Source organism: Schistocerca piceifrons, chromosome X (genome assembly GCF_021461385.2).
Source record: "Schistocerca piceifrons isolate TAMUIC-IGC-003096 chromosome X, iqSchPice1.1, whole genome shotgun sequence".
In the NCBI taxonomy this organism is placed as follows: domain Eukaryota; kingdom Metazoa; phylum Arthropoda; class Insecta; order Orthoptera; family Acrididae; genus Schistocerca; species Schistocerca piceifrons.
In genome coordinates, this window is record NC_060149.1 from 787,935,239 (window position 1) to 787,963,007 (window position 27,769).

The 27,769-nt window shown below is 38.1% G+C and overlaps 1 protein-coding gene across 2 annotated transcripts in view; it reads right to left on the reverse strand.

Annotated features, from left to right (window-relative positions):
* The window catches only part of LOC124722875 (ankyrin-3-like), an 898,463-nt gene that overhangs the window by 520,990 nt on the left and 349,704 nt on the right, over nucleotides 1–27,769 (reverse strand). For both annotated transcript variants that reach the window (XM_047248010.1, XM_047248011.1), the window contains 3 exons: nucleotides 14,933–15,082; nucleotides 6,736–6,876; nucleotides 897–1,052 (listed from right to left, as the gene is read on the reverse strand). In XM_047248010.1, coding sequence (XP_047103966.1) covers nucleotides 897–1,052; nucleotides 6,736–6,876; nucleotides 14,933–15,082 — 447 coding nt within the window. The remainder of the gene's footprint in view (nucleotides 1–896; nucleotides 1,053–6,735; nucleotides 6,877–14,932; nucleotides 15,083–27,769) is intronic.

Below are 27,769 nucleotides of genomic sequence, written 5' to 3' on the forward strand. Positions count from 1 at the left end.
CAGCACTTCCAAAATTCTAGCATATCAAAGGCAAGTCAACTTTCAAAGCCACACATGCCATTTATCAACTAACTTGAGTCTCCTGCCTGGTGTTTTATATGGGAATGAACCCCACTGATCTGCTTGAGTACACAAATGGGTTCAGAAACGTGTGCATCAGGGAATGTGACGACCCTGTTGCTGAAGATGTTCCTCAGTGAGTGCCTGTGACACAATACAGGCTATTCACAGTCTGCCTGGAGATGGTGCCTCATCAGATATGTGCTCATGCCCCAACATCCTCTTGGAGTTAACCTATGTTAATACATTCCCTTTCTCTTCTTTTTATTATTATAATATTTTCTCTCTTATTTATTTATTTTCTTATCCCTTTTCTCTCCTAGATCTTAATTACACTATTCAGTTATCTTCCTCTGATCCATCTTTGCTTCTCACTCCATCCTTATAATTAATGGACTGAAGCTGGCTCATTGTTTGCCTGTGTCTCATCTCTAACCTCCTACTCTCTACAGTCCCTCTTCATTTTTGTCTGCCCTTATCCTCATGACAGGTGGGACACTCTCACATTGGGTTCTGACTGATGTGCACTCACTTTTTAACCTTTTTGATCTACCCCTTTCTCCTTCTTGAGGAAGGAACAGATTCTAAAAGATGAAACAGTATCATGTACTTTTATACATAGCTATTGGCAATACTAAATATTTGTCCTTTGGAATGTAAATAGTAGACATTGATTGTTTCTTATAATTTTTATAGTTTTCTTGAGTGAATTTTCGTTTTGATGAAACTACATTTGGTTGGTTTTGAACTGGTATTTTACACGAAATACTAAATGCATCACATATTATAAGAATATTATAAGGATAAAAACTTAAATATTAATATTGTGACTGTACCTTTGCCTTATGGTTGGTATCAGCCTGATGTTCTATTAGCAGAGTGGACATGTCTGTATGTCCTTCCTGTGAGCTCAGATGCAAAGGAGTGAATCCAGCTTTTGATTCTGCATTTGCTTTTGCACCATACTCGAGCAAAGTGGTAGCAATATCCATCTGCAATAACAGACACAAAATTTAAAGTCTCTACTACACTGATTCCATTTTCATATTTTTTAAATGCTATTGGAAGTGCTATGAATCAAATATTAGTATTTTTAATGCATTTTAGACCAAACACAAGCATAGCTTTGGACTCAACTTCATGTCAAAAAGATCTTGCCCAAGTATAGGTTGGGTCACAATTTTCTCAATGTGCAAGCCTTCAATCATTTGAAAACTGGGCATATTGTAAATGAGAACTGGACATCTCAGTACCTGTCATCTGTCTGGTGCTGCCTTGTGTTGTCAATTTCTAAAAATTATTTTGAAAGAAACATTAGCAAATATAACACCTGCTATCGTGAACAGCTAAGCCAATACAATGACATTGACATAATTTTGTACGTTACGCATTAGATTTCACAGTTCCTGCAACAAGTACATCATGTTTGTTGAGTGAGTAAGAAAATTTGGACTTTCATGAAGAAGAAATTGCTCAGTAACTCATCTCACACTTGTTTCTGGAAGGATAATTAGAATTACTCATTAATTTAGCTTGCATTATTTTTAAATTTAATTATACTTTCCACCATCATTTTTTAAAAATTTGTAATCTATCAAAGAACTAAAATAGATACGAAAAATAAATCTTGACGTTTGGTATTTTTTAATATGTATTACTTTTGAAGATACATCAATTACATATGTGCCAATAACACTGCATATAACAGCATAAATGACTCATTTCCAAAGCCCAATATTCTTCTCCATAGGGTTAAGGACAGAGGTGAATGATGAAGATGGGATCTATCAGCTCCCGAGAGCTATGTACTTAGTTTGCATGCAAGTTAATCTCTGCTGAACAGTGAGCGTATCAGTAGATTATTAAGTAACGTTTTTTTATTTGTTGGTTTTTCTCCTGAAATATATTTGGATTGTTCCATATTTCTGAGTAAAAGAAAAAAAAATGTTAAGGGAAGATCTCTCTTAATGATTAATAACATTATTAAGAATTTTTACAGTGAGAAAATTAAACAGTTAGTAATTTCGATGGTGTTAGTTAGAAGATTGCAAATATAACACTAGTAAATAAAACATTATCAAAGGTAACTGGAACAGTCTGTGCACAACATATTCCTTCACTGTCTACCACAATCGTCAATATCTGCTGTGTATATTATCACTTTGCATATAAGTTTTCTAGACTGGCTAAAAACAGACATCAAATGAAGCCCTGGTACTGTTCTGAATGCATTTGAAGACATTACCAAAAAACTGAAACAGCAGGCCAACAAAAACAGCAGCCTGGTAAATGCTTGTTTCATGGAGTTCTCTCAAATGATCTAGGGTCAACTATTAACGATACTCCTCACATCTCACAAATATGGGACTAAATCAACAATCTGTACAAACTTCTCACAAAATAATTTACAGTGTAATGAACATCTACTAGTATTCATAATCTGGATGTATTTCTCATTGATCCAAGGGTTGTATTACAGACCAAAATGAAAAGAGAAAATCTACAATTTTGATAATAAGAAAACAATATCATCAAATAATGAAGAGATGGGTGAGTGAATTACAATCAAATGGCCCAGAACAAAGTAACCACAGTGCTGGAACATTGAATTAGTAAATTTTTCTTCTAGTAATATGCCAAAGAAGTGACTCCTCTGAGAGGATATTTGAAATAGATATAGATGAAGACAGATTATGATAAAATCATAGATAATATGATACAGGCATTAGATTAGATTAGATTAATACTAGTTCCATGGATCATGAATACGATATTTCGTAATGATGTGGAACGAGTCGAATTTTCTAATACATGACATAATTAGGTTAATTTAACAACATACTTAAGTTAATAGAAAAACTTTATTTTTTTGTGTTTTTTGTTTTTCTTTATTTTTTATTTTTATTTTTTAAATATTTTTTTCTTTTTTTTCTTAATTTATATCTAAAAATTCCTCTATGGAGTAGGAGTTGTCATTCAGAAATTCTTTTAATTTCTTCTTAAATACTTGTTGGTTATCTGTCAGACTTTTGATACTATTTGGTAAGTGACCAAAGACTTTAGTGCCAGTATAATTCACCCCTTTCTGTGCCAAAGTTAGATTTAATCTTGAATAGTGAAGATCATCCTTTCTCCTAGTATTGTAGTTATGCACACTGCTATTACTTTTGTATTGGGTTTGGCTGTTAATAACAAATTTCATAAGAGCGTATATATACTGAGAAGCTACTGTGAATATCCCTAGATCCTAGCAAAACTTCAATGAAATACAGAGGTCAACAGCCAAAATATTAAGAAATGCCTTAACATCATTCAGTATGAAGCAATTATAATCAGTTTATTTATTTTACTTTATTCATTCCTTATCCATCTGTAGACATTAAATATAATATGTCTCTAGTCCAAATGTACATACAAATTTTATGTGAAATCATTACAAGGAAATAGAACATACAAATTTATATATAAAATTATATGCACTGCATAATACAAAGAGGTACAATGCATAGTAATACGAATTCAGAAGAAAAAGGCAAAAAACTTTTACAAAGCATTTAAGACTGAGCTACAGATATGTCAGTCTCCACGTTTATGCTTCAGGAAAAGAAATGGAGAACCAGCACTGAACAACACAGAAAACTGTGAACTGCCGGCTAACTATTTTAAAAAACTGCTCAGCTGTGAAGAACCAAAGGAAGTCTGACCTTACTATAATCTGAAATCTATGTTGTACCATCTTCACCCTCTAGTTTCAAAGAAACATAAGAGATTATCAGAAAATTAAAAAGTCATGTAGTATGTAAAAAACTGGTATATTTGTGGGAATGTGGAAAAGAGCATGTGAAAATCTAAAAAAGATCTTACACAACATAATTCTAAATATTTGGGATACAGAAGAAATACAGGAAGAATGGAAAAGCAAACTGATAACATACAGGGGAATATCAGGGAGGTTTCTAAAAGGGAAGATTCTGTGTGGAACAAATCTTCAATTTCAGATCAACAATACTGCACTACATAATGTCATCACCTTTGTGGATTTAAAAAAAGAAAGAAAGAAAGAAAAATTTGTAATTCTATCAACATAGCAATGCTGTTCTCTACACTAAAAGACTTTGTATTAGATAATAAAGTACTGAATTTGATTAAACACTCTCTCATGAACATGAAATGAAAAGGTAAATTACAAGGTCAAATTTGGGGAATGTTTGAAATCAGAACAGGAGTCTGACAGTGGGAAGGACTTTCCCTTGAACTCTTTAATAGTGTTTTGGAAAAAATCATTAGAGAATAGGGAAGCATAACACAAAAAGCTGGAATAAATCTGCAGATAAAACTAAGAACAAAACACAAAGGAAACAAAATTAACAGCCTGGTCTCTGTGGATGATCTTGTACCTCTACCAAAGATATAGAACCAGCCAACACACAAATAAACCTTCTTGGAAGAATATTGGAGAAAGCAAGGCCACAAATCTTGGCATCCAGGACAAAATACATGACAAATATATGGGTTCTTTGAATTATTTAAAAAAGATTTAGGGACAATTAACTATGTTCAAAATTTTAAGTACCCATGATAAATAATTAAAATGAATGGAATGACCAGAAAACCAAACAGTACTAGATAACCAGAAGATGTAGATGAAATATCAACTCTCCACGGTCATCAACAATAAAAAAAAATCATTCTCCTTTAATGTGAAAATTAGAAACCATGAAACAGTTGTAAAGCATATGTGCTCTATAAAGCAGAGTGCACTGCCATGATTAAAGCCAAAGAAGGCCAAGTAGGATTTATCACTGCAATAACAGTTCTGTCCTTCTTTCTGCCAGAGCCTTGAAAACAAATGTATATCAAAAATTTAATGTATTTGTAAAATAGTGAATTGAGGTATAATGATAGTTAAATAATAATTTCATGTCATAAGTTTAATGTCAAGGCGCACAGTTACATTGCAAAATTACATCAGCAAGAGCAAAAAAAAGGAAATCACAAAAGAAACTAGTCGTAAAAACTTCCTTCAAATTCCATTTATGATCTTGTACCTCTACCAAAGATATAGAACCAGCCAACACGTAAATAAACCTCCTTGGAAGAATATTGGAAAAATCAAGGCCACAAATCTTGGCATCCAGGACAAAATACATGACAAATATGTGGGATATAGACTTCATTTTTGATATTACCACAGAGACAAATGTCTAGTGACCCCAAAACATGTTAATGTGCAGCCCAACTGACAACACCTTTGTGTCTTATCCTCCAGCAACTAGGAAAGGACTGGGTGAGTGCTTTCCTAGCTACAAGCATCTAGAGAACTGGCCACCCATCAGGTTGGTACCACATACATGTATGTTCTTCAAGTGGTACCTCCTCTAGGCAAGCCAATAGCACTTTGTCATGAAACTTTATGGTTTCTTCAAGAAATTAAGGTCCAATCACTGTCTCCAGTAATCCTACACCACATTTTCACACTCCAATGTTTCTGACTTTCAACCTGCTTCAGCCAGCAAATTTTCAGTTGTGGCCCAATACTGCATACTTCTTACATTCGGCTTTCCAAGCTTTGTAATATGAAAAAATTCTCTGAAGAAAGAATCTATTATTGTGACAGTACATCAGGATTGAGTGACAGAATTCGATATGTCTTCTGCAATCCCTCTGGTTAATCTGTTGGTCAAGAGGAACATGATATGGATGAAAGGCATTTGCACACAAAATTTGAAAAATGCTATTTAACTTGTTTCAAAGGCATTCATAATTACACTGGAGCTAGCATTTGATTTATGAGCACCACAGCCATAAAACCTATTTCGCTCACTCCAGTTGCTGGAGGTTTGCTCTTTACCCTATGCACAGTATTCCAGTGCCCTTAAAATAATAATTCTTTTGCACATGTGCTGAACTGTCACTCCTGGTTGACACCATTTGTCAGGATACTTTTATGCATACAACTCAACTGTTCTTTTTACATTCCTTCCGCATTCTCCATAAAACAGTAATATATCTAGTTTCTCTTGGTTTGTGAAAGACATTTATTTCCTTCAAACTAATTGGTACTCAACTACATGCAATCAACACAGACAGAATGAAAACTACATTTCCTCTGAACCCCTTTTATAACAGTCTTGTGGTGTTGCAACACTCTGTCTCCTGCTTCTGTGACATGACGTATTTCCTTATTTGGTATGGAATCATGAACTCCCACATAAGACAGCAATTAGATCCATGTTCAAAACAGATAAATTCTAATTTCTAAATATTATTATTCCTCCAAAATTAGGAAAATGATTTCAGTTGAATTCATATCTTTTAGAACTACAATACTGGCAGCAGAAATTACTATATTTTCACATGAAAAAGTGAAGTTAACAGCAATATCTCCATAATTAATACAGATATGAAAACAGACTATAAGTTCTTTAGTGAAGCCTTTCTCATAATTCATCTGGGTGAAAGCAGAATTATGATATCTTAAATGATTCCAGATATATTTGAGCTGAACAACTTAGATGAATCATCCAGTACAACAGGAATTTAAGAACAACTTAGTCATAATAGCAACAATGGGGACATAATTAAATTTGTCACTACTCCCCCATCTGCTTCTATTACAGGAGAGAAATTTCAAACAAAGTACTAATATAGCTATCTATTTTGAGCATTTTATACCTGATTCTTCCTTGCTGCTATATGAAGAGGTGTGTGGCCATTCTTAGCTGTGGCATGTGGAGAGGCTCCCTTGTCGAGCAACAAAAGGGCAACATTTTGATGGTCATAGTGACTAGCCACATGCAAAGGTGTAACACCATTCTAAGAACAATAAAAACAGAAAACATTAGACACTAATGTATGTATTAGTGATACACTTTAACATTTCAGATCCACTTTTTTAAATAAAATAATGGAACTTCTTGCTGCAACAGAAGAATTTGTTTCAGTCCAACCGCACTTGAGAACACAATTAACATTACAAATTTGATAAACAAGCACAAAATATTTATTTTTAAAAGTGGCTTGAAATGACCATCTCATTCCAGTTACAGCTTTAGATATTAAGAATGTAGAATACTTATAGTGAAAGAAAAGGGAAAAGATACAACCTTCTATGAAAGTGAATTCTGTTTCACTAGTATAATAAATAAAACTAAAAAGCTAAAAATAGCACATGATTTAATCTCACTATAACCTGAATGGCTGTAATATAGAAAAAGAGCAGAGGAAGTGTTTTATCAAAAATAAACTTTTGAATATCTTCAACTGGCTCCTCTGTCAGTGTTTGTCAGAACATGTCAGCAATAACAAAAATAAAGTGAATACTTTCTTGATGTTCTGCTAATATCACTTATCCTCACTTACTTACAAACTGATTTTCTTCTTCTTGGAACATCGTGAGGTGACAATTGAATGTCACAAATATAGATCAAATAATGTGCACTTGATGAGATTGTAATAACACAGATATAGGGTCCTTAACTTGTGATGAGTTGTATTTAAAATCAATCAACAAATTACTTACATTTAAAAATAAATAATACAGTTTAATTTAATATTCTAATCTGTTTCTCTAACAAATGCCTAAATTAAACTCATCTTAAGAGAGGAGGAAAAGGAAACAATGATCACTGATTTGGAAATGCACTTGTGTTCTACATCAGATGTCTGTTGATTTCAAGTATTTCCAGTACTGTCATCTTTCTACTTTTATTAACAGTGTGTAGAATATTATAATGTATATGTATGAATTGATTTTCTGGTAAAATATGTTCCACAAAGATCAGATATGTCTTAGGCTACTAGAATACAAGATACGTTTGAGACCAATGAACACAGATATAACCTTCACAGAACTAGTTGTATTATTGTACACTAACAGTTGATAGGATGTAGATGAAGATGAAACAGGAGATATGATACTGTGTGAAGAGTTTGACAGAGCACTGAAAGACCTAAGCCGAAACAAGGCCCCGGGAGTAGACAACATTCCATTAGAACTACTGATAGCCTTGGGAGAGCCAGCCCTGATAAAACTCTACCATCTGGTGAGCATGATGTATGAGACAGGCGAAATACCCTCAGACTTCAAGAAGAATATAATACTTCCAATCCCAAAGAAAGCAGGTGTTGACAGATGTGAAAATTACCAAACTATCAGTTTAATAAGCCATGGCTGCAAAATACTAACACAAATCCTTTATAGATGAATGGAAAAACTGGTAGAAGCCAACCTCGGGGAAGATCAGTTTGGATTCCATAGAAATGTTGGAACACATGAGGCAATACTGACCCTATGACTTATCTTAGAAAATAGATTAAGGAAAGGCAAACCTATGTTTCTAGCATTTGTAGACTTAGAGAAAGCTTTTGACAATGTTGACTGGAATACCCTCTTCCAAATTCTGAAGGTGGCAGCGGTAAAATACAGGGAGTCAAAAGCCTATTTACAATTTGTACAGAAACCAGATGGCAGTTATAAGAGTCGAGGGGCATGAAAGGGAAGCAGTGGTTGGGAAGGGAGTGAGACAGGGTTGTAACCTCTCCCTGGTGTTATTAAAGCTGTATATTGAGCAAGCAGTAAAGGAAACAACAGAAAAATTCAGAGTAGGAATTAAAATCCATGGAGCAGAAATATAAACTTTGAGGTTCGCCGATGACATTGTAATTCTATCAGAGACAGCAAAGGACCTGGAAGAGCAGCTGAACGGAATGGACAGTGTCTTGAAAGGAGGATATAAGATGAACATCAACAAAAGCAAACTGAGGATAATGGAATGTAGTTGAATTAAATCGGTTGATGCTGAGGGTATTAGATTAGAAAATGAGATGCTTAAAGTAGTAAATGAGTTTTGCTATTGGGAGAGAAAAATAACTGATGATGGTCGAAGTAGAGAGGACATACAATGTAGACTGGCAATGGCAAGGAAAGCATTTCTGAAGAAGAGAAATTTGTTAACATTGAGTACAGATTTAAGTGTCAGGAAATCATTACTGAAAGTATTTGGAGTGTGGCCATGTAGGGAAGTGAAATGTGACAATAAATAGTTTGGACAAGAAGAAAATAGAAGCTTTCAAAATGTGGTGCTACTTAATAATGCTGAAGATTAGATGGGTAGATCACATAACTAATGAGGAGGTACTGAATAGAATTAGGGAGAAGAAAAATTTGTGGCACACCTTGACTAGAAGAAGGGATCAGTTGGTAGGACATGTTCTGAGGCACCAAGGGATCACCAATTTAGTATTGGAGGGCAGCGTGGAGGGTAAAAATCATGGAGGGAGATGAAGAGATGAATACACTAAGCAGATTCAGAAGGATGTAAGTTGCAGTAGGTACTGGGAGATGAAGAAGCTTGCACAAGATAGAGTAGCATGGAGAGTTGCATCAAACCAGTCTCTGGACTGAAGACCACAACAACAACAATAATTCTAAATAGTGATTTATTATACAGTGAAATACAAAGTTTTGGATGGGTAAAGTGATTATAATTTTTACAGTTTACAAGATGATGATGATGATGAGCGTTTGGCGTCATTGGCCGGGAGGCCCCTCGCGGGGCAGGTCCGGCCGCCATATCGCAGGTCTTATTACATTCGGCGCCACATTGGGCGACCTGCACGCCGGATGGGGATGAAATGATAATGAACACAACACAACACCCAGTCCCTGAGCGGAGAAAATCTCCGACCCAGCCGGGAATCGAACCCGGGCCCAGAGGACGGCAATCCGTCACGCTGACCACTCAGCTACTGGGGCGGACTCAGTTTACAAGATAAGGTTCCATTATAGTCAACATGGCAAAAAAAATAAGTCACAAAGATGAAATATTTAAGGGTAAACATCCAAAGACATTCAAGATGGAATGAAAATGTAAATGCAGTTGTGCAGAAGCTAGATGTCATGATGTGATTCATTGGAAGAATTCTGTGGTAGTGTTATTAATCCATGAAGCAAGCTAATTACAAAGCCATATCTAACATCTACATGAGGATTATTTCTAAGTTTGGAACAGTCACAAAGATGGGTTAATGTAAGATATAGTGAAACTTCATAGAAAAGCAGTAAGATTCTTGTTTAATCAGACTTAAAATCTGACACAAAAAGCAACAGAATGTAGGAGGAAACAAACACGCATGAAAATAAGTTTTGTATCACCTTGATTTTCAGAGTTCTGAAAACTGTACAGAAAATTGGAATAGATCAACATAGACATCATTTCCACCCTTTTTATTACTCTTGAAAACCACACATTGCATGTTGTACCACCATACAGCAAGACATTCAGAGGTGGTGGTCCAGACTGCTATACACACCAGTACCTCTAATACCCAGTAGCATGTCCTCTTTCATTGGTGCATGCCTGTATTCATTGTAGCATATTATCTACAAGTTCATCAACGCACTGTTGGTCCAGATTGTTCCACTCCTCAACGGTGATTCAGCATAGACCCCTCAGAGTGGCTGGTGGGTCACATCATCCATAAACAGCATTTTTCAATCTATTCCCGGCATGTTTGATAGGGTTCACGCTTGGAGAACATACTGGCCAATCTGGTCGAGCGATGTCATTATCCTGAAAGAAGTCATTCACAAGATGTGCATGATGGGGGTGCGAATATTTGTCCGTGAAGATGAATGTCTCGCCAAAATGCTGCCAATATGGTTGCACTATGAGTCAGAGGATGACATTCATGCATCGTACAGCCATTATGGTGCCTTCCATGTCCACCAGTGATGTATGTCGGCCCCTCATAATGCCACTCCAAAACAGCAGGGAACCTCCACCTTGTTGCACTCACTGGACAGTGTGTCTAAGATATTCAGTCTGACCAGGTTAACTCCAAACACATCTCAGAAGATTCTCTGGTTGAAGGCATATGCGACACTCACTCATAAAGAAAATGAGATGCCAATCCTGAGCAGTCGATTCAGCATGTTGTTGGGCCCATCTGTACCATACTGCATGGTGTTGTGGTTGCAAAGATGGACCTTGCCATGGATGTCGAGAATGAAGTTGTGCATCATGCAGCCTATTGTGCACAGCTTGAGTCATAACACGACTTCCTGTGGCTGCACAAAAAGCATTATTCAACATGGTGGAATTGCTGTCAGGGATCCTCCAAGCCATAATCCGTAGGTAGTGTTCATCCACTGCAGTAGTAGCCCTCGGGTGGCTGAACGAGGCATGTCATTGACAATTCCTGTCTCTCTGTGCCTCTTCCATGTCCGAACAACATTGCTTTTGTTCACTCCGAGATGCCTGGACACTTCCCTTGTTGAGAGCCCTTTCTGGCACAAAGCAACAATGCGGACATGATCAAACTGCATTTGGACCATCTAGTCACGGTTGAACTACAGACAACACGAGCCGTGTACCTCCTTCCTGGTGGAATGAATGGAACTGATCGGCTGTCGGACCCCCTCCATCTAATAGGCACTGCTCATATTTGGTTGTGTAGATCTTTGGGCAGGCTTAGTGACATCTCCAAATAGTCTAATGAACTGTGTCTGTGATACAATATCGGCAGTCAACATCTATCTTCAGAAGTTTTGGGAACTATGGTGATGCAAAACTTTTTTTGATGCGAGTAGATGTTCTGCATCTTGGAAACTTATTCTAAAAACAAAGCAATCTATGATTAGGAGCAGGAATATGGACACTCATTCTTCCTATGCATTATCTAAGAGCAGAAGAGGTAGAGTGCGTGAGGGAAAGGGGGGGGGGGGAGGGGGAGAGAAAAGATTTTGGCATGTTATACATAATCTATCACACACTACATTGTGCCATGCGCAGATTGAATGTAGATATAAATGAAGTGTAAGTGTAGCAGGTATCATATGTGAACCTCTGATGATATTCTCTCGTGATATCAAATGACTTATCCAAACACACAAAACTTTTTCATTCATTTTGGATCATCTGTATCAAAAGAATCAGAAATTTAGATTATAATGTTTGAACTTAGTATACTGACTCACAAAAAGTGCCATTAGTGAAATTAAATATATTTACTTGAAGTCAAGAAATTTACTTATCATTTTTGTTTAACTCATTGTTTCTATTATGGCTCATGTTGGATAAATGAATCAAAGTGAAGAACTGGTTGGGTTGGGGTTGGGCTGTTTGGGGAAGGAGACCAGACAGCGAGGTCATCAGTCTCATAAGAACTGGTACCAAATTAGTTATATGAAATAACCATCTTGTAAGATGAAAGTCAAACAGAAGACCAGCAACAGAGTAAGAAGACTCAATATTTCTGAACCTGGCAAGTATGAGAATAATAATGGTAACTATTATTCACATATAACTTATTACTCTGCCATGGATGGTATTCTGCAAAATACTTCATGTCAGAGTCAAAGACAGTACAGGTACAAGTAAAAGAGAACACGAGGGCATATTTATGCCAAACAGAGATTTTCAGTAATGTGTGTACCGTAAGTTATAAGGTTATTGAAGATTCAGTAGTGGATTGGATTTTAAGAACACGTATAACTAAGTTCAATGAGAACTACTCGCACATATCCTGAATGAATGGAAAATCGATGACAATTCTGTTCCATTGATTAAGCATTCTTTCACTAACTAAGAGAAGTTAATGGGTAAAATCTTGGAAAAATCTTATACTAAATATGTTATCAAACAGAGCAAAACCATTTCTACTCTAATTTAAAAGAAATTAAAGACCCGAGGAAGATGTTGAGCTTAAAAGAAAGACATGACGATCAGTGTAAAATTGGACATTGACCCAGATTTTTGCATGTTGATTATCTGGAACTTGCAGAGGTGTATGACATGTTTGGCAATGGCATGAATTCTGCAATCATGAAGATTACTAGGCAGAAATAAATTAATTAATAAAAACAGTAATGATGTGGTCCTGAAAATAAACTTCAAGAATTCTAAATAAATTATGGGCAGATTTGAAGGATCAATTAACTGAGATATTTAGGTGAAATGACACCAAAGAGTAGCCTGGAACAGCACATTATCAATAATAGTGTTTACGAATTGGACTAGGTGCATCACATGATGAAGAGTGTCAGTAATAAAATCCTGTACACGTGTTCTTATCCCGAGGCACATTTGTCAGACCTACAGCGTCATGTGCTTTGGAGACACTGTTTACAGAGAATGGCAACACAAATGGTCACAGATTTGTTTGATCCGTGGGAAAGTTTCACAGAGATGCTGAAGAAACTAAACTGGCATATTCTTGAAGACAGATGCAAACTATCCCAAGAAACCCTACTGAAAAAGTTTCAAGAACCAACTTTAACTGATGGCTCTTGGAATATACTATAACCCCTTACATATTGCTCACATGCAGATTGTGAGACAAGATTAGGTTAATACAGCATGCACAGAGGCATTTAAACAATCATCCTTCCTGTGCTCCACACATGAATGGAGTTGGAAGAAACTCATAACTGGTACAATATACCGTGTGATTCACAAAGATATGCAAATATTTTACTATGTTATCCTAAAAGTAAAACTAAAGAAAAAAGTTCATATAAACATAAGTCCACAAACATTTAGTTATGGAGTTATGACTAATAAAAGATTTTGCCTGCAATTTAGCAACTCTGGTAATATGAAGCCATCACAAAACTGTATGAGGTTAAAGTAAAGCATGATTTCCACTTATTTTGTGGTTATTGGTCTAGTTAATCTAATAAAACAGGTTCCAGATGTGTATCTGCAGTAGTTTTCCAGAACATCCAGAGAAGCAAGGATTATTATACAAGTAAATTTGTTTACTTTCTATTAATAATGTAGAAATGTTTATGTCATTGTTGGCAACTGTTAGTGAGTTGTGCCAGTCATTTATTAACCTTGAAAAGAGTTAGTTTTCTGTATTGTTCAGTGAATTGTCTGGAACTTAAAAAGCAAATTGGGCGATGTAGTAAATAAATTAAAAATTTTATGAAATTAGTTCTTTGGTTCTCTGGATGTTCTGGAAAACTACTGCAGATATACATCTGGGACATTTTTTATTATATTCACAAAATAAATGGAAATCATGCTTTACATTAACCTCATACAGTTTTGTGATGGCTTAATATTATAGAAGTTGCTAAATTTCACACAAAATCTTTTATTAGCCATAACTTTGCAACTAAACATTTGTGGACCTATGTTTATATGAACTTTTTTCTTTAGATTTACTTGTAGAATAACATATTAAAATATTTGCATATCTTCAGTAATCACCATGTATACAGCTAAGTCTGCAATAATAAGTTTATTTCAACAATGTAAAGCAAAATGTGTGCCATATTGAAGAAAACCGATGAGATATAGGCAAATTCAAACATATGGTTAAATAAAACCTACAAGATTTTATTAAAGTGTGATTAGAAGAAGAAGAAAAGAAATACTGAAATGACTCCTGTCAGAAGAGAAAAATAGAAACTACTCACTGACAATTACACTATGCAAATATCAAACAAATAAAAGAGGATCACATAGAAATTAAAAAAGTGTGAGAAGTGAAGTAACTGTCTAAAATAGTTCTTGATAAAAAGAAAACAAATACATCTTGTTCACCCTCCACTCAACTTAGGCAGTGTTTGTGAACAGAACTAGATATAGCTTTATTAAAGCAACTGAACATGATTCTGCTCATAGCAATTTATTTTATTTTGTTTTATTTTTTTTGCTCATATCAGTTTTGGGAATTTATGGATGAACTAAATTATGCAGTAGCGAAGGGATTGAAATTTCTGTACATTCAATAAAGAGACCAGTATTTCACTCCTCTATCATCAGTCGATTATGAAACATCACTTCACAAGTGATATAGTATTCACACAGATCTACAAAAGGTCATTCAAACCACAAAAAAAAAAAAAGAAGAAATTTACCTTTCCCTGCGCATCGACAGGGGCATCACGCTGAAGTAAAAGCTTTGCAACTTTCATGTTCCCATATTTTGCAGCGAGATGAAGTGGTGTGAAGCCTTTCTTTGTTGTAGCTGTGAGAGATGCTCCATGTTCCAATAAAACAGATGCGACCTGTACCAATTGAAAACAAGAATGGAAGTCACAGAAAGCTGTTAAAAGTGCATCAGTGATTTCAGACACAAATTTTAAGAAGAATGTAATACAAAAGTATTACAATCCCTCTGTCATAAGATGGTCATAACATAAGTTGCATTTATTTACAATTTCAAATAATATGCATTAATTAACAAAGTGTTCCACATGTCTAAACATGGAAGAACATGTTTGAGGTTGTGAATTAAACCTAGGAATATGTTACTAAAGAGAAGCTTCCATTATTCTTTTTCAGCTGCTATTTATTTGGAAACTTCAAATGAATATTAATTATGTACTGTTAGAACTGATATTCATTTTTCTGCAGTTATTGTCACTTGTGATACTGTTATGAATTTGCAATCCCAGAGTCTAGACATTCAAGCACTTTAGGCAGTGATTGATGAATATAATTTCAATTTATCTCTGAATTTCCAAAAATTATGAGGCGGAATTATGTGCCTTCAGCAGCAAACATAAATAATACAGCCAAATGACACAAGACTATGCTAGCTTTCAGAACTATTAGTTCTTTCACTGAGGAAAGAGAGGGATAGTTTGGTAAATCTTTCAAAGAAAAGGTAGATCAATTAGTTGGGCCCAAGAGCAGGGAACATAGACTGGGAGCTCAGTAACTTGGCCTTCCCTTTTTAACCTGCCTTGAACAGTCCTCCTCTTCTTCCCAACGATGGAAAGATCTGAAAGCTATGATAGTGTTGTGTACTTTCACTTTTATGTGTATCAGTCAGTACCAATATTTATTTTACCAGCTGGATATAATTACTGATAAATGATTCAGTCTCACAGTTCAACAATTTTTATTGATTGAATTTGCTTCAGACGAAAAATTGTTTGTGTTCTTCAGCTTTCAAAACTGTATGTTCTATTCTTTTGTCTGTAATGTCACTTTTTTGTAAATAATTTTATAAATTTGTATGTGCAGTCTCTCAACATCAATTCAAAATATATTGTCTGTGGATGGATAGAGAAATTAATTTAAGAAACTGGATTTAACACCAGTTTGTATCTCACAACAACTTGTTGAATAGTCTCATTTGAGAATAAAGATCACTATTCTCAATCTCACATTAGGACTTAAATACATGAAGTGGCTTTACATCTTCACAGTTACTTCCAAACATAAAAGATTACTTATTATTAATGAAAACCACTATAAATTAATAAATGAAATGGAGTGTAAACTCTCATCTGCACACACAACACCTACTAACCATTATAGGATTTACTCAAATGAATGAGAACTTAAATAACTTTTTAGGGATTGATGTTGGACTAGTATTGGAAAGTTGCAAGAAACTCCAAAATTAAGTTCCTGGGTCAGACTGTAATCTAACTGAAAACAAAAGGTGCATAGTAAAATGGTATCATCTCCAGCTGACACCCACACAGATGATGGATTTCCCAAAGTTCCATTCAATTGGCTTATCAGTGTTTTGTTTCAGTTTTAGTTTGTCATCCCTTTGCACACTGAGGAATTCAGCAAACAAATTTTCAGGTGTTAAAGAAGAGCAGAAGGAAGATTAGTCATTGTGTCAACATGATTTATATGGAGTATAAGCTGAGCTTCAGAAGGGTAGGAAAGTGGTCATGGGTATGGGTGTGGGGAGAGGAGATGGTACATTAAATAGTCTTTTGAGGAACCATTGTAGGCTTTGACTGAAGCAATTTAAGTAAACACAGGAAACCTACATCAGAAAGTTGGGATGGACAGGCAGTAATTTTAATCCAGCTGTTCCTGAATATAGGGCCAGTGTCTCAACCACAACAATGCCACAGTTAGGATCTGATCATTCAGATACATTTAAGCAAACTGTTGATCAGTACCGTTTAATTGTATGCTATGAAGATTTGTAAAATCATGAACCAAACTGTTTGACAGGAACCAATTACTGTATAATCCTCTCACTTGTATGTCTTATCTGGCTGTTGATCAGTATGATCCTGTCAGCAGCAAATGTTCGGAGTTTTTAATACTTCTTCCAACTTTTTTGATCACTTAGATGAAAAATATCATCAGCCAAAATGAAAATCTTGAAGGATGATGTATCAGATATCACACATTATGAGCCTGATTGGATTTCTGACATACAGTCAAGTCAAGCAAAGCCTTATGAAAGTCAAACTGACAGACTGTTAAGAAGTTATTGTACAAAAACTCTCTCTCTCTCTCTCTCTCTCTCTCTCTCTCTCTCTCTGTGTGTGTGTGTGTGTGTGTGTGTGTGTGTGTGTGTGTGTGTAGAGGGTTTGGGGTGGGGAAGGATCAAGAAAGTGATCTACCAGTAACTAGCTGGAGTTGTGACGTAATTGGCCCATTACAACTCAAAGCTTCATGTGTCATTAAAAGAAAATTTTCAAAGCTTCATGTGTCATTAAAAGAAAATTTAAGAAATTACAGCAAGTTTAAAAACAGGACAAAAAAGCTTCAAAATATATAAATCTAGTCACCTACCATCATTACAGTTTAGGACGGTTCATGAGAAAATGTGTAATTTTGTGATGAAGTGTGAACCTGTTTTAAAAAGATGCCACAAGTGGTGGAAGGACACTACTCTTCCATGTGGTGCTGTAGGTGTGCAATATAGGAGAATTTATTGGCACTTCAAGTAACAGTTGTGATCAAAAACCAACCAACTGGCATATAATATAGTAGAAAGATGGACTTACATCCAAAGAGTGAGACTTGCTTGTGTAAACAACAAAGAATGTGTCCAATAGTTATTAGAACAGAATGGTACATCATATTATAACTGAAAATATGCATTAGAATGTATAATTCTGATGTCTCTTTCGAAATTAAGTCAATTAAGCATCTGGAATGCCAAATCATTGTGGTTTTATTAAGCTTGATGAAGGTGTCTTCACAAAACTACACTCCTGGAAATTGAAATAAGAACACCGTGAATTCATTGTCCCAGGAAGGGGAAACTTTATTGACACATTCCTGGGGTCAGATACATCACATGATCACACTGACAGAACCACAGGCACATAGACACAGGCAACAGAGCATGCACAATGTCGGCACTAGTACAGTGTATATCCACCTTTCGCAGCAATGCAGGCTGCTATTCTCCCATGGAGACGATCGTAGAGATGCTGGATGTAGTCCTGTGGAACGGCTTGCCATGCCATTTCCACCTGGCGCCTCAGTTGGACCAGCGTTTGTGCTGGACGTGCTGACCGCGTGAGACGACGCTTCATCCAGTCCCAAACATGCTCAATGGGGGACAGATCCGGAGATCTTGCTGGCCAGGGTAGTTGACTTACACCTTCTAGAGCACGTTGGGTGGCACGGGATACATGCGGACGTGCATTGTCCTGTTGGAACAGCAAGTTCCCTTGCTGGTCTAGGAATGGTAGAACGATGGGTTCGATGACGGTTTGGATGTACCGTGCACTATTCAGTGTCCCCTCGATGATCACCAGTGGTGTACGGCCAGTGTAGGAGATCGCTCCCCACACCATGATGCCGGGTGTTGGCCCCGTGTGCCTCGGTCGTATGCAGTCCTGATTGTGGCGCTCACCTGCACGGCGCCAAACACGCATACGACCATCATTGGCACCAAGGCAGAAGCGACTCTCATCGCTGAAGACGATACGTCTCCATTCATCCCTCCATTCACGCCTGTCGCGACACCACTGGAGGCGGGCTGCACGATGTTGGGGCGTGAGCGGAAGACGGCCTAACGGTGTGCGGGACCGTAGCCCAGCTTCATGGAGACGGTTGCGAATGGTCCTCGCCGATACCCCAGGAGCAACAGTGTCCCTAATTTGCTGGGAAGTGGCGGTGCGGTCCCCTACGGCACTGCGCAGGATCCTACGGTCTTGGCGTGCATCCGTGCGTCGCTGCGGTCCGGTCCCAGGTCGACGGGCACGTGCACCTTCCGTCGACCACTGGCGACAACATCGATGTACTGTGGAGATCTCACGCCCCACGTGTTGAGCAATTCGGCGGTACGTCCACCCGGCCTCCCGCATGCCCACTATACGCCCTCGCTCAAAGTCCGTCAACTGCACATACGGTTCACATCCACGCTGTCGCGGCATGCTACCAGTGTTAAAGACTGCGATGGAGCTCCGTATGCCACGGCAAACTGGCTGACACTGACGGCGGCGGTGCACAAATGCTGCGCAGCTAGCGCCATTCGACGGCCAACACCGCGGTTCCTGGTGTGTCCGCTGTGCCGTGCGTGTGATCATTGCTTGTACAGCCCTCTCGCAGTGTACGGAGCAAGTATGGTGGGTCTGACACACCGGTGTCAATGTGTTCTTTTTTCCATTTCCAAGAGTGTATGTCTGGCAAATACTCATGTATATTCCACCAGCATATTCACAGTACATCTAGTGCAATTTTGAAATACTAGTATCTAATAAAATGAGGATATGTCTAAATGGGGTCTTGAGGAGTCTTAGGCAGTGAAAATGAAATGTTTTGATGTTCATGGGGAAAAAGGGAGCAGGTAGGTGGGAGGGAGACAGACTTAAACCAGTTTGAACTTCACATTTATTTAAAACTATACCAATTTCAGTGCAGGAAAATCAAGCATGTACTCCAACACACAAATTGTGAGTGTAGTTAGTTTTGTACTGCTTAGTCTTCTCAGCACTTAAGTGATATATTTGTACTGATGAGTGAAAATCACTGATAACCACCATTCACAGGAGATTGAGTGCACCATTCAAATTAACTAGCAATATTAATTATCAGTGGATGAGGCAGGGCAAGTCACAGCATTGAAAAGAAAATCGCGATTGATGAAAATTTTTAGGCAAATATTTTGATGTTTGAGATATGTGGCAGCATGGAGTTGCAGTGAACTGATTTAATAATGGACATGTATGTATACTTTAAACTGGATACAGATAAACATGTTTCCTACTTGAAACTGCTTTTGATTGATTGTAATCTTTACAGGAGCTGGGGTACAATGACATTTTATGCTATATCATATATTTTATAAGTAACTAAACATATTATTTTATAAAAAACATCATTTCCAGCTGTGTATGAGCTGCATACAAACATTTTCTGTGTAGCTGTGTGAACACAATCCTAGGCTATTTGTGTTAAGTGGTACTTGCAACTTAAACTTTGCATGCATTTCTTTTTAACACTCTGACTTATGATCAAAAATTCAATTATTGTGAAGAAAGCATTGTCAATGGGGGAACAGACAGTTTATTTTAGAATACTTGTAAGTTACTGAACATGAATATAACTAACTACTGAAGTGCATGTTCTTTATGCAGTAATGTTGAAATGCCAAGTGACAATGTAGAACTTTTTATGTAATTTTGAGTTTAAGGAATATGATGTCTGTGCATCACACTATGTCACGTAAAATTTAGCTCTACTATACACACAATAAATACTGTGTAATCATGACCTACAACTGAATCTGAAGATTAACAAGAAATCATGTTTAATCAGGTTAGTATGTCTTCTATTGTAATCATATTTCTCTATTATATGTGACAAAATGGGGAATAATATCATTAAACTTTAAATATACAGAAGTTGAGATGATGACATTATAGAATATCTTAAAATATGCATAGTAAACAAAACTTATAAACTGTACTATCTGTGGAACCTTGCTCAAAGAGCTTCGAATTTTCAATAATTTATCATTTATGAATGCAAATTTTGGGTCTATTAACCCACTTATAGCATGGTAGAGGTGGTGAAAGGGTTGCTTTGTAGACAATGTAGTTTCATAGATATAAGAAGAATTGAAAATCCGCTCAACTAAGCAATAGCTTTTAAAAAAAATCATATCAACACAAGCCCACAAATTAAAGATACAGTCATTGAGAAGCCTACCTGTTAAAACTGTGGTATACAGTATCTGTCTTCAAAATCATACTTTCACTACACTCTAAAACACACATAAGTAGTTGAGGGTACTTTGAATACCGCAACCATTTCCTCCCTTTCCCACTCCATTTACTAATGGTGTTTTGGATGAAAAACTCTCAGTATCTGGTCTCAATATGAGTCCAAACTTCACCTTCCAATCTAACCTAGACCTTGGGCAATGCTACAGATCAGTCTGTCACCACAACCTATGTTCCACAAACTAATACAGATGTAAAAGAAATATTGCAGTGTTCACCTTCTTTCTGTTTGCATGCATATGAACTCATGTACCACATCAATGTCGCATTACAGGACAAAACTAAAATCCTAGTCTTGTGCAGAATTTTAGGTCACATTTTTCAGTATGATTTGTCAGAAAGTGTCCAATACTATAAATAGAAGCCACAAAGTCCTACAAGAAGTTGAAAAAACGAAAACAAAAACATAAGATACGTCGCATTCGGGAGGACGCCGGTTCAATCCCGCGTCCGGCCATCCTGATTTAGGTTTTCCGTGATTTCCCTAAATCGCTCCAGGCAAATGCCGGGATGGTTCCTTTCAAAGGGCATGGCCAACTTCCTTCCCCATCCTTCCCTAATCCGATGAGACCAATGACCTCGCTGTCTGGTCTCCTTCCCCAGAAAAACAACCAACCATAAGATACGTTACACTTACATACTTATAAGTTTCATTTCCTTTAACATACTTCCCTTTTCATTCATATAGTTGGCCTAATGCTAAGCCAGCTGTTCAAAACACTCTTGGGACCATTTATTATAAACAGCCTTCAATTACTGTGTCACATCTTCATCAGAATTTGTTAAACATCTTCCTTTCAGTTTTAATTTTAGCTATGAAGAGGATAGAAATTGACCAGTGTATGGTTGGATAATTATGGCAGATTACTGATGCAGTAATATCATAAAATGCAAACTTTCTGACCCAGGAACATCACACTTATTAAAATAATCTGCATATTATGCCACGGTTGAAGAATTTTCACTAGAATTTCAGTTACATTTTATGCTGAACACACTGTAGAATGAGACCCCCTTCTGGGACACATTTATAGAGAATATCTCAAATAGCAAATAGTCCTGCATGAAAGGAAATGAGCAAAGATCACTTCTGTTCACAAAAAGGGTAAAGTATTGGATGCAAAAAATTACAGGCCAATACCACAGATGATAATCAGTTGCAGGATCCTAGAGCATAGTCTAAGCACAAAAATTATAATGAAATCTTCTCTAAAAAATTTGGCATGGATTCAGCAAAAACCAATTATATGCAACACAGCTATCTGTTACATATGTGATATCATGCAAACAGTAGGCAATGGTAAACACATAGATCCTATTTTCGCAGGTAATCAAAAGGTACTTTACATGCTACCACACTATACAATTGTACAGTTGTACAGAGCATATTCACAGATATATGGTAGACTCAATGAATATTTAACTGATAGCAACCAGTACATTATACTAAACTGTGAACATACAACAGGACTGAAAGTACATTGGTTGTGCTCCACAGCAGGGTTCTAGGACTTCCAATGTTCTCAATATATGTATATAACTTGTCAGATAGGATAAGCAGCACCAATAGATTGTCTGGTGTCATCTACAATAAATTATCATCATGTAAGGAAATTTGAAAAGATTTGGATAAAATTTCCACTCGATATAGGATAGCTCTCTTTAAATGTACATAAATATGAGATAAAGCGTCAGCAAATGTACAGAAAACAAGATAATATCTGGTTACGAGGTTAGTCGTGAATGTCTTCTGCAGATCAAATTATAAATATGAAAACTGGAAATGGAAAAATGTCCTGTGTAAACTCTGACATTTTTCAGGAAAACTGTAATGAGATGGAGCAGAGTTTGTAGCTAAGAACAGCACAACAAGAAATAGAGATCAGCTGCCACTGGCTGTCATATGAAAACAACACAACACCCAGTTCCTGAGCAGAGAAAATCCCCAACCCAGCCGGGAATCGAACGTGGGCCCGTAGGATGGCAATCCGTCATGCTGACCACTCAGCTATCGAGATGGATGGCAGCAATGTGACATACAGCTTGGTCATTCAGGCTCTGAATCACAATGCTTTGCCTGAGGCTCTGCCTCTGCCCTGCCAAAGTATCAGAGAGGGAATTCCATTTCCTACAACACTTGGTGTGGTTTAGTCTGATGCATTCACCATGGAGCAGCTATGCTGGGCCAGCACAACAGGGTTGGGAAGTATGAGCAATCTCTTGAGGTGGCTGCCATGGCAGAGGCATCTGTTCAGCACTATTACCTTCATACTGTTCCAGATATCAGCAGTCTTGGTACCACTGAACAATGTATTTATTTTACTTGCCATTGGCCATTGATGCTACTATCTTCAAAATCCAATGATTGTAGACAAACAGCAATAAAGAAGTTCTTGTATTTATGAACTGTCTTCCACTGCTGTGCCTGCATATATATTCAGCAGACAACTGCTACCCACATCCAGCCATAATGCTACACCCATTATAATAGGTGTTAGAAGAAGTACTGAAGGTGAAGATGGTCAAGCAGAAGACAGCAGCTAGTTACGTGGTACTGCACCGGGGTCATTTTGTGCAGCAGTATACGTAAATGCTTAATTTAAAGTTTGTTTGGGGGCTATATGATTGTTTCTATACCCTTTCTTCTTCCTTTCCATTTTGTTTTGCAGTATGGATGAACAAGTTTTGGCTCAAGATGTGATTCAGCATCTGAGAGATCAGGCAACTTAGTATGAGACAGAATTAAGATGACTAAGGGAGGAAAAGAGGGAACAGTCATATCGTAGTGCAATTATCCTTAGTAATAACACTACTTTGTTGGTCACTCCATTTTCTGGGAAATCAGGGGGAGATTTCTTTGTGTTTTTTGATAATTTAAATACAGCCACTAGGTTGGGAAATTGGACCTCAGGGAAAAATTGGTAGATGGATATAAAAGGGAAATAAACTGAGATACTAACATGAGCTGTTTAATGGGATATTTCAGAAACATAGGCAATCAGTAAAGATATTTGTTAACCACATTTGCAAAATTAATATCAGTGTATATTAGCTTACTGAAGATGATAATGTGAATATAGGTACACTCCTGGAAATTGAAATAAGAACACCGTGAATTCATTGTCCCAGGAAGGGGAAACTTTATTGACACATTCCTGGGGTCAGATACATCACATGATCACACTGACAGAACCACAGGCACATAGACACAGGCAACAGAGCATGCACAATGTCGGCACTAGTACAGTGTATATGCACCTTTCGCAGCAATGCAGGCTGCTATTCTCCCATGGAGACGATCGTAGAGATGCTGGATGTAGTCCTGTGGAACGGCTTGCCATGCCATTTCCACCTGGCGCCTCAGTTGGACCAGCGTTCGTGCTGGACGTGCAGACCGCGTGAGACGACGCTTCATCCAGTCCCAAACATGCTCAATGGGGGACAGATCCGGAGATCTTGCTGGCCAGGGTAGTTGACTTACACCTTCTAGAGCACGTTGGGTGGCACGGGATACATGCGGACGTGCATTGTCCTGTTGGAACAGCAAGTTCCCTTGCCGGTCTAGGAATGGTAGAACGATGGGTTTGATGACGGTTTGGATGTACCGTGCACTATTCAGTGTCCCCTCGACGATCACCAGTGGTGTACGGCCAGTGTAGGAGATCGCTCCCCACACCATGATGCCGGGAGTTGGCCCCGTTTGCCTCGGTCGTATGCAGTCCTGATTGTGGCGCTCACCTGCACGGCGCCAAACACGCATACGACCATCATTGGCACCAAGGCAGAAGCGACTCTCATCGCTGAAGACGACACGTCTCCATTCGTCCCTCCATTCACGCCTGTCGCGACACCACTGGAGGCGGGCTGCACGATGTTGGGGCGTGAGCGGAAGACGGCCTAACGGTGTGCGGGACCGTAGCCCAGCTTCATGGAGACGGTTGCGAATGGTCCTCGCCGATACCCCAGGAGCAACAGGTCCCTAATTTGCTGGGAAGTGGTGGTGCGGTCCCCTACGGCACTGCGCAGGATCCTACGGTCTTGGCGTGCATCCGTGCGTCGCTGCGGTCCGGTCCCAGGTCGACGGGCACGTGCACCTTCCGCCGACCACTGGCGACAACATCGATGTACTGTGGAGACCTCATGCCCCACGTGTTGAGCAATTCGGCGGTACGTCCACCCGGCCTCCCGCATGCCCACTATACGCCCTCGCTCAAAGTCCGTCAACTGCACATACGGTTCACGTCCACGCTGTCGCGGCATGCTACCAGTGTTAAAGACTGCGATGGAGCTCCGTATGCCACGGCAAACTGGCTGACACTGACGGCGGTGGTGCACAAATGCTGCGCAGCTAGCGCCATTCGACGGCCAACACCGCGGTTCCTGGTGTGTCCGCTGTGCCGTGCGTGTGATCATTGCTTGTACAGCCCTCTCGCAGTGTCCGGAGCAAGTATGGTGGGTCTGACACACCGGTGTCAATGTGTTCTTTTTTCCATTTCCAGGAGTGTATATAACAGGAAGCTGAGCAGAGAGCACTTGATGCATTTTTATGGGGTTTATGGCCAGAAATCACACACAGAATTCATATGCAACACCCAAAGTCTCTGAATGAAGCAACAGAAATCATGGTAGCACTGATGGAGATTGATGTGGTCACCAAACCACAGGTAAATAAGGAAATATTTAATACACATACCAAATGTCTTAGATGAGGCCATAGAGGTCAAATAGCAGGGAACAACAGTGTCAGGCATATAAACATTTTGGATATTCTAACTGCAACTGCAAGAACAGAAGTTCACAGAGACAAGGAAAGTGGTCACAGGGCGGACCTCATACGCCACCATTAAATCATGCAGAGGATGGTATGTCCACAGTACAACACTCCCAGTAAGGGCTAGAACAGGGCGCCTCTGAGCGCAATCAGCGGCAGACTTTTTTATGACCAGTTATGTACAAATGTTCATTAGATACTGTATCTCAAGTATTTGTGCCAAGTAGGAAATTTTGGAGATTTTTAGTAAGATCTTATGGGACCAAACTGCTGAGGTCATCGGTTCCTATGCCAAGTAGGAATATACTTGGTAAAGTAGAACTGAATCCATCATACTGGAAATTAATCATTTTAGGTGGGGGGTCAAGTTGATTCATTCAATTTTGCAGAGCTGGGATTCTCAGTGGGGATAGGTAACTTCTACATTTATATAGAAGTTCTACGTATGGCTGGCAGTGGTTACAAAGCTGTACTTGGTTTAGATTTCCTAGATGCGCATCATGAGAAATTTGATTTGGAATGGCATATAGTAGAATTGGATGGAGTTACAGCTGGAGAACCATTACTGTCGCAAGGGATGCCTGAGACATTGTGAGGGCCGCCTAAACTGGGTACCATGGTCCTTAACCTCAACTTATGGGATATCATAGCAAAAGGTAGTTGAAAATTAATCTGGGCTCATTTAGGAACTGCTCTGTTATTGTTGAGACTTTGTATGAGAATGAAGACTTAGGTAAACTACAATATTTGGCTATGTCTGAGAAATTGGTGGTAGCAGAGTTGTGCTTGTCAGTACTGATCCTTGTGAAATAACGCTATCATGTTGTAACTTGATAAGAATTATTCAACTACTGAGAAAGAAATGCTAGCATATGGAGTAACCTATTTCTGATGTTATTTATATAGATGTCATGTTAGAGTAATAACCAACCAAACATGTGGCCCTTAAATAGTTACTAGGACTTAAAGATCCAGCTAGTAGATTAACTAGAAGGGAGTTATGTTTTAGTGAGTTTGATTTTGATATAATACACTGTCCAAATAGATTGCACACAAATGCTGTGGTATGGATAGTGTCTTCACTGACTGCACATGGTACATCTCTGTGGAGGACATATTCAAATTGGCCTCTGTCAGATGCTGCTATAGAGGGCCTACCACACGCTGCCAGGTGGCACTAAACACACCAAAGAAGGACAACAAATTTGCATCACCTCACTATCTGCAATTGGGATTGGTTTTTGCATCTGAGCTGCTGCACTCAGAGTTCCACCTCAGATTATCTCCAGATTTCATCAGACTACTCTCAGATCATGCCAAGTGTACAAACAACAGTGCAGCAAGATCTTAGAAAGCTAGTTAGACTACACAAACCCAGTGCAACAGTATTGCTACTCCAACTGCTAGTGACTATTGAAAACCAGTACTAGTGGAACACAGAGAGAGACTGCAGAGACACTACAGGATACAAAGTTATGTATGCTTTATACAGATTACATTGTAAAGAAATACATGTCCTTTTAATCATTCTATAGTGTTTGATGTGTTCTAATGTGTTCATCAAGATGGACACAAAAACACAGCTGGTATAAGTCACAAAATACGCACCAAGGAATTGTGTAGTAGGGATGCATAGGAACCGAAGAAAGTGGAATGCAATGACCTAGATAACCTGTAGTTTACCAGACAGCCACAATTCAGCATGGAAGATGGAGTGCTGTACAGGAAGATGGGATGTGAGCTAAACATAATAGTGCCAGTAAAATTACAGAATGAAGTGTTGAGGCAAGCCCATGATTAATTCTAGTTAGACACACTGATCATACAGCAACAGACTACAGAGTAGCACAACATTACTGGTGGATGGCATATAGACATAACATCAATGATTATATCAAGATTTGTTTCCCAATTTCCACAAAGGATGGAACTCAGTCACCAAAAGATTATGTTACAACGGTTACCAAAGGCCGATT